The sequence below is a fragment of the Diadema setosum genome, chromosome 8, assembly GCF_964275005.1.
Source record: "Diadema setosum chromosome 8, eeDiaSeto1, whole genome shotgun sequence".
NCBI lineage: Eukaryota > Metazoa > Echinodermata > Echinoidea > Diadematoida > Diadematidae > Diadema > Diadema setosum.
In genome coordinates, this window is record NC_092692.1 from 39,487,838 (window position 1) to 39,496,679 (window position 8,842).

Sequence of the window (8,842 nt, forward strand, 5' to 3'; positions counted from 1 at the left end):
TCTGTGAGAGATTACATCATCTACAGTGTAGGTCATTACAAAATCATTCAAACTGCTACAAATGTATCAGAACCATTAAGAAAAAAACAACATAACATTGAATCCTGTTGGAAATGAAGAAGCTATCTCTGTGAGACGAACCTGTCCAATGATGACACACTTGAAGAAGTGCAAGACAAGGTGGCGGTGATCAGCACTGACCTGAGGCTCAAGCAGGTCCAAGATCGAGACCCAGATGGTTTCTATGGCACGCTGAGAAGACAAAGGACAACAGAGAGGAAGATGAGGTGTGAATTTTCTTCAATTTGTCTGCCTTTACCTGTCGGAAAAAAAGGAACCATGGTACTCTTACCTGTCATCTACTTTCCAATGACACGTTCGAGTCCTGTGGTTCCTTTTTTTCCGACACGTTTGTTAAATTACAGATCAGGGGGGTGTTTCATCAATTTAGCCAGCGCTGACAAGTTGTCAGTCTCTGACAATTTCAGCAAAATCCTTGGTTTTGATTGGCTGAGATGCTCTGGTCACTGACTGTTACTATGGTTATTGCCAGAGACTGACAACTTGTCAGTGCTGACTAACTTGATGAAACACCCCCCAGTGGTTTGCGATCTTGGATTTGTAGAGGGAGACAAATTGAGGAAAATTCACACCTCAACCTTCATCCCTCTGATTAATATTCTCTTGATTTCATTCTTTAAGGAGCAGGATGTCCTACAGGAGGATGAGGTGAATGAAAATAATATAAGATGATTTTAATAGTTTGGCATAATCTTATTGCTGGCAATCTAGCTAGGACATGAAGCATTGTCTATGCCATCTTATGACGTTAAGCCAAATTGGGAGGCAGTCGCTGCACAGTATGTCCCAAAAAAAATTACAATCAGATTTTCGCATCTAGTTGATAACATCCAATACATGATGAAATGCTACTTCAGGGTCTTAAAATATAACATCTTAGCTCTATTTTGCAGAAAACCCCATTCACTTTGGTTATCAAAGTGGTCACAGAGAAATGTGGAATGTTGTAAAGCATGTCATGAGTCTGATTCTTCCAATTGATTCTTCCAAGCGTAGCACTTTGATGCCCTTGCGTGTGAATACAATAGACAGAACTTGGAGGGAAGAGATTCCTGACATCCTCTACAAAATTCCTCATTTCTCGTTGACCACTGAAGCAAATCGAATGGGGTTTTCTGTCAGATGTGGGCAACGAGGGAATTCATGGTTCCGATTTGTGCATGTGCAAAATAAAGGTCAAATGAGAATGTTTGTGTAATTTCCACTGATTTTCATATGAAAAGAATCCTCAGGCAAATGAGGATTTGGAATGTTAAGCCAGGGAGGTGGAAGAAAGATGGAGTGTGCTCTTTTGAGTTTCCTTTGAAGTCATGCGTGGCCCCGACAGCGTTTTTTTCCCCCTCCCGTAATCCCATTACTCACGCTCGGCGCACTGCAAGTCGTAAATCTTGTGGCGGAAACTCACGACGCGAAATGCATTGTGGTCGGGGAATAAAATGGCGTCCTACGGTGTGAGCACAGAACTCTAGAGTGTAAGCAGTGGTGTAAGCAGTGGTGGTGGTTCTGGCGATCGTGATTTTGACGGAGACGAGTTTGTTGAGGAGGAATTGCTTCTTTAGCAAATTCAAAATCACATTGACACAGCAACTTAACTAAATTTGATTTACAATTGAAACTGAAACTCAGAAAGTTAGTTGGGCCTTGGCTTGGAAATTGGAGGCCAAGGCAAGGGCAAGGCTCAGGACACTGTTTAATAGCGCAGCGTCACCTCAGGTATGCTGCCTAGCAAAAGCATACCGAATTAACGCAAGTCCTAGCTAGTAGAATCTAGTATTTCACAAACTAGAATCTAACCACTGTTAAACGTTAGATTCTACTAGCTCCAGGGTGTACTCTACTACTTTTTAATTCAATTTTTTGTAACGTTAGCATGGGGTAGAGTCAAGCCGATTACCGGTATTTACCGATGAATGATCGAGGGAGAGTGAGGCGAAACACTATACTAAGGTCTGTTTCCCCCCCTAAAATATACTTACAGCATCATACATCTAGGCTTTTATAGATATCATCTTTAATTCTCTAGGGAAAATTATTATAATCAAGGCTGATATGTCTAATTAACACTTTTTAACACTCAACTTTCCATTCCAATATGTATTTACTAGTAACTCAAATTCACCGAAACAACGGCAACGAACGCTGTCCCATCGCCTACGCGGCGGCCCTACAACAACCCGACGAGTACGCTGAAAAGCCCAAGCTCGCTCGGGTGCAGACGAAAAAAATCCCGCTTCGGTCTCTATGAAGCACTACTTTTACACTCGAACTGTTTGAAAACACGCTCGAACACGCTCATGTAACTTATATCATTTTGAAGATCAAGGTCAGGCCTACCTCTCTAACTATAAAAAAATTGCGGAAATGTGCGGAATTTCTCATAATCGATACAGAAACAATATGATGACATCTCTAGCGCACAAAACTAACTGCTCAGTAACTCCGTTGTTTGTGTACCGATTTCGCTGGTTCAAACGGCAATCTCCTCAGCACAGTCTGCTGAACCAGCGAAAGGTATAGACATACCACGCTACCCAATTTTTGAGCCATAAGTTGTAGCTTTCGAAGGGGGACGTCTTTCACTGAATGTAATAGACTGCCAAAATGTTGAATATGACGTCATTTTGTCGGTGCACGCATCGCTTCAAAGCCCGATTTTTACGAGCGTGTGTTTATGGAAGGCCTGGAAAGGAGATCATGTTGCGTCACTCCAGTGCGCCGGAGGGTGATGGGTGGACCGATAAGGCCAGATTTTGACATATTTATCACAGAATGAGGGTTGGATTTCAAGACGTTAATCGGTGTAAGACCACTTGATTTTTTCTCTGAGGGAAGCTCTCAGAGTGCCATCTCCATCTTTCTTCCACCTCCCTGGTTAAGCTGTGTGTTTCACCTTGTTAGAACGCACAGGTGAAAGTGATTCATCAATAATGTTTAACAAAAGCTGCACACGCATTTCATTGACATTGATTACAAAGGTGGCATGCTTCAACAAAACATGCTCTGTCACAGGTCCTTTCCATGTTATTTGAAAGTCTGTGGTGTAGGGGTCAAATGAGACATGCACTAACCATGAACTCCCTTATGAGTTATACTGTAAAAGTGGATATTTCTGCGCGACTAATTTTTTGCGCGACTAATTTTTCGCGCTTGGCCAGGTAAGAAGAGCTTCGCGTGTTTTTAATTCCGCGGAATCAAGACATCAACTACTGAAACATAGGGCACGCAAAAATATTTGCGTGCTTTTATTTTCGCGCTAGCTTGTTGTTGTGCGAAATGCGCGAAAATTTCAACACCGCGAATATTTCCACTTTTACAGTAGTTTCATACCCTGAATTTGTATTTAGATTGATTCACTGATTCTAGAGATATCATTGCGGAGGGTTCCATTGTAATTTTTTTTTTTTTTTTTGGGGGGGGGGGGGGGACATACCGTATGAATAGACAAATCCTGCTCAGAGATTCTGAGCAGCACATGACACTCTTAGTTTGGATGACAACACCCCGGTATTAGGTTAATCAAAAAAATCAAAAAGGAATTTGACATGAATGTCTTTCCACAGACATTACAAAATGTCTTTATTTCCTCCTGAAACTGGTTATTTACAGCAACACTCGACTGCACAATAAAAAGTTGAAGAAGAAATTATATATATATATATATATATATATATATATATATATATATATATATAAATCACATATATATATATATATATATATATATATATATATGAATGCATATATGATGAAAACAATTAACATGAATTTTAAAGAAATTTAGTGGTAAAACAAACATTTTGTTTGCTTTATCTGATTTTTAATCTGTCCTAGTTCTTCACATTAAGCAAAGAAAAAGGAATGTAATAGTAACATTCATAAAAGATCATTTGACAAGTTTTTGTTGTTTTTTTTTTAATGCTGCACATGAAGTTTGCTGAACTACGCCAGGATGATCATCATATTCTTCATAAATATAAAACTCAAGCAAAAGATATCAATACATTAAAGTGGATTTTAACAGAGTAGGGTTGAGTACAGCATTGATAATGTTCCATGTCAGACTTACCTCTTCCAATTTCTTTTCCCCAACCAGCCCACTCAGATGACTGATTGCTTTCACTCGAACATTGAGGGCGCTGTCACGACTAAGGTCCTGCAGGCACAGAATAAAATTATATGACAGGTGATGCATTTTTTTTTATCGTGTCAATGCATCAAAGTAATGCAAAATAAATTCATTGTTTTGCTCATGTCGCAAATTCAACAGCTAACTCTTTAGCATGCTTGACCACAAGGCAATAATTTATAGTACATGATACTGATAGCTTTTAGAGAAGCAAATTAGATTTTCCTTCTGTAGTCAGCTGCAGTATACACATATTAATGGAATGAGAAATGATGACGCAAGGGACTTAACCCATGTCCAGTGCTCAAGCTTCAAGAATACTAATACACTAATACACTAGGGCGTTTGAGTTGACTCAGTCGGTAGCACGTGTGCCTCATGATCCTAAGGGCCCGGGTTTGAACCCGAGTCTGGACTGAGCAATGTTGTGTGTTATCACACCATCCCCTCTAGCAAGAGGAAAAACACTCTGTCCCTCGGAAAGGACATAAAATGGAGGTCCCGTGTGTGAGAGAGTCACAACTCATGCACGTAAAAGATCCCGTTTCATTCATTGTAAAGAGCAGGGTGTTGAACCCGGTGAGGTGGTCCCACCTCACATCCAACTGGACCCCATGGAAGACCAGCTTAGCACAGCTGAAGAATATGGGTTATAGGCAGTTCCAGCGTTACGGACATTACATTTCAGACAAAATTTGCAACTTCAAAAGATCATTAAGATAACAAAATATTTTCATTCTGAACTCATACAATGGAATCACTCACATATGAGGCTAAGTCATAAACAGTGAAAATTTCAATCCATTTCACCACATCATATGGCACTTACTGCATAAAATGTTGGCCGTTACGGACATTACATTTTTTGGACATGACTTTTTGCATGCCTATGCAATCATTGAAAAGTCTGTGAGTTTAAGCACATAATAAGACCAATGTAGGAATAAATTGAAAGGTAAAGAAATGTTTAAAGAAAATAAAATCACATTTAGTGAAATAGATGGCACATGTCCCTCCTAGAGCCAAAACTTTGGCGTTACGGACATTACATTTTAAGCGTTACGGACATTACAGATTTGTCCACTTTCATTAAGTGGCGGGAGTCACATGATTGTATTGATATTTTTTATCATTTTCACTTGGATGGTAATCAGTACACATTTGACAATGTTGCCATAGCCCTTTCATGAGATCTTTTATTTCAGGAATTGCCATTTTGAGGACTATTTGTTCAATATAGACCCCTACTTTAACAATTTGTTGACTTTTCTATCATACTGGAATTTAATCAACTTATTTAATGCCTGCAATACAGTTGTGATTTATAAATAACATATAATAGATCAGCCTTTGACTTTCTACTACATTTAAACTTGTAATGACTCAAAATGTAATTTTAAAGAAATGTTACGGACATTACACTTTTTATTCACATCTACATAGCCATCACTGAGCATAACTCTGCACAAATAAACAACTTTTATTTCAATCAAAACTAATGCATAATCAAAATCACATAAAATAATGGCTCAACAAATGCTCAGTATGTATTTTTACACAATAAATGTGTAGTTTTACTTTCTTTCTTTTTCCCTACAGTTTGTTGAAGTACAACAGTCTTTTCCAGGGTCAGAAAAGTCTGTTTTGGAAAAATATTGTTTATTCTGCTTCCAAATCACCTTGGAAGCTAGAAAGGTGTTCTTGACCAATTGTGGGAGAGGGTCTAATACTATGATTCCATCCTGTTCTAAAAATGGCTCTCCTTCACTACATTTAAAGAAATATTCATGGATCCTTGTCTTTTCAGAAATTTTCATAATCGATGGACTATCCTCATTACAGTACCATTATCATTACTGTACATAAAGTCCAACCTCAGTTATCCAGCAATCACTTTTCTGGATTGCTCTATTATCCAGATATGGAGTGGCACATGATTTTCTTTGCATAATTTGGTGCAAAATATGACTAAAAGTACATAACACTTTATTCTTAACAAAGTAATTGTAATTCAGGACATAAACGTTGCTCGCTATGGTAAAACATTATATTTCTACCAACCAAAATACTGTTGCTAGAGGGAATAATGAGGAAGTGTATTTCATTCACATTCCATTTGATTTCCACATTATTGAATAATAAAACATGAAATTTTCATTTAAATTTTGATATTGAATAGTCAATTAAAAATATCCTACACAATTTGATTAATAAAGTGTCATGCGTAAGCACATGCGTAAGCATATCTCCCTTATCCAGCAATATCATTTTATCCAGATGGCTACCGTTCACGATATGATTGGATATTGAGGTTGGACTGTGTTTCCTTAACAGACAAGTCAGGCCACAACTGACCATACATTGTGTAAAAGGCTTTGTCCAGGGATGTTTCTGACTGTTTCTCTTCTTTAACAATGTTTGAACATACATTCTTGCCATCATACTAGTATAGTTACTCAACTTGATATGCTGTTGCTGTAAGATAGCTTGCAACCATGTATTTCATGGCAGAAATAAGTAGATACAAGTAATAAGATTGTATAGAGGAATGCAAAAGATTAGTCAAAACCTTGTAGAAACACTGCACTTGTTGCTGAGTAAAGTCCCAAATCAATTTTCATACAAGGGCTGGGGCATTCATTGTGACAGATATCAATATTGTAGGGTAGAATACAAACTATTCCTCAAAATCATACGTACCTAATACTTTTACCACAAATGTGTAATGTCCGTAACGCATTGGTTATGTAATGTCCGTAACGCTTTTTAAAAGGAATTATGCAGGTTCCCGAAAAACTGCGTGGATATGTTGTGTGATATCACATTTTAGCTTTGCGTTTGAATTTAGAACAAAATTAGACCTAAACACAGTGTGTTACAAAAACTTTTACATCTAAAACGTTACGGACATTACACTTTGACAGAGGTGGAAATTCAGAAAATTGAAATGCTCATCTTTTAAAAAAGAATTATTTTCTTTTGATACCAAGAAGGATGATGTAAAAATGAGTCATCAGCTTTATCATAGCATAAAAATTGTTGCCTGAAAGTTATTTTATAGGGAAAATTTCTACTTCAGAAGAATTACATGCAAATTATACTGAATTTTTCTGCAATGTCTTAGAAAACAACACACGATTTCAAAAGCTAAAAAAATAATTTTTTTTCCAAATTATTCCAATTTTTTCATCATATCAGTTTGATATGACCCTTCCTGAATACTTTCCAGGGTAAAACAAAGTTGTTGCTTGATTTTAATTTTTCCACCCTCGGGTAACATTTTTCACGGAATTGCCCTTATCCAGCCATCTTCACAGATGGAAATGAACAAACTAACAGGCTCTTTACAAGACTAGTGAAAAGGCAGTGGGTCAAATAAACTGAGTCTACAGGCAGAAATTATGATTTAATAGTCAATAAAATGTTAACTGAATCCTTCTGTGAATCTTAATACTGAAGAGAGATTGAATCAAAATGGTTAGCAAATCTAAATAAACTCAAAAAAAAAAAATCATATATTTATATATAACAGACAGTATTACAAGCATACCCATTGATGTCATGCAGTGTGCAATCAGTACCAGGCTATCTACACTGAACACTAAACACAGTCCTCTTTGTGGGCTTGAGGTGTCAATACCTTTGTAACACACTGTGCACTGTTACCCTAACACATTAACACTGTTTATTTTTGTGCATAGTATAGTGCATATACAGAGCTTCTGCTGATTTAGAGAATGTAAGGTGACATTAAGGGGAATATCCTGAAGCCTGCAGGCAAACCACAATGGGGAGACATTACACCAAGGCATGCTATACCTTGAAGAGGAGAAGGATTTAATGGAATTTTTACTGGTCTTATCGACACAGAAATCAGTACACAGTGTATCATCACTACTACAAGTATCAATGGTGTGGTATGATCCCTAGGTGTCGATCTTATTCTAAGCTTTTCAATTTCTAAAGAGACAGGGTATGTATTACAGAGGGAAAAAAAAAAACCACACCTCCCTTTGTTTTAAAACAAAGCCAAATTTACCCTTTAGATATTACAATGCCGTGAATCATTTTCATAAGAGCACTGTGCATTGATATTGCAGTATCATCGAAAGGAACAATGTGTGGAATTTTATAAATGGAAAACTTACCCTCTTCACAGCAGGTGTGATAAAGAATTCCCCTTTCTTCAACTGGACACCCCCAGCGGTGGATCTTGCATGGCCCCGAATGCCAAAAAAGTCTTGGAACCGTTGCCGCAGTGTTTCCCTCGGTGGCCGAGACATTGTTGCAGCATTCTATTTTCATCAAGACTGCAGGCAGAATAAAATATATTGTTTTATATGTGAGGAGTAGCAAAAATGTGCATTTATCATGAACCAATGCTACCTAAATCGTATCAATATTCACACTCTGTACAGGATGCCCTTACAAACAGTAATGACAAGCTGGAAAAAAAAAAGGTTACATTCGTACATCTAGACTATAGAGAGTATATAATATAGATCTAGGATCTATATTACATTTAGAGTTTAGGGTTTAAGGGTAATGTTGACTCAAGATCCAGGATGCTATAGATTCACTGGCTCGATTTTTACTTGCACCTAGCAAATTTTCATTTGTAAAATTGATTATATC

General features: G+C 37.5%; 1 protein-coding gene across 1 annotated transcript in view; it reads right to left on the reverse strand.

Annotated features, from left to right (window-relative positions):
• LOC140231543 (tuberin-like) overlaps window positions 1-8,490 on the reverse strand; it is a 54,952-nt gene extending 46,462 nt beyond the window's left edge. The window contains exons 1-3 of the mRNA XM_072311676.1: window positions 8,356-8,490; window positions 4,148-4,234; window positions 142-252 (exon numbers count right to left, since the gene is read on the reverse strand). Coding sequence (XP_072167777.1) covers window positions 142-252; window positions 4,148-4,234; window positions 8,356-8,490 — 333 coding nt within the window. The remainder of the gene's footprint in view (window positions 1-141; window positions 253-4,147; window positions 4,235-8,355) is intronic.
• Between the last annotated feature and the right edge of the window lie 352 nt (window positions 8,491-8,842).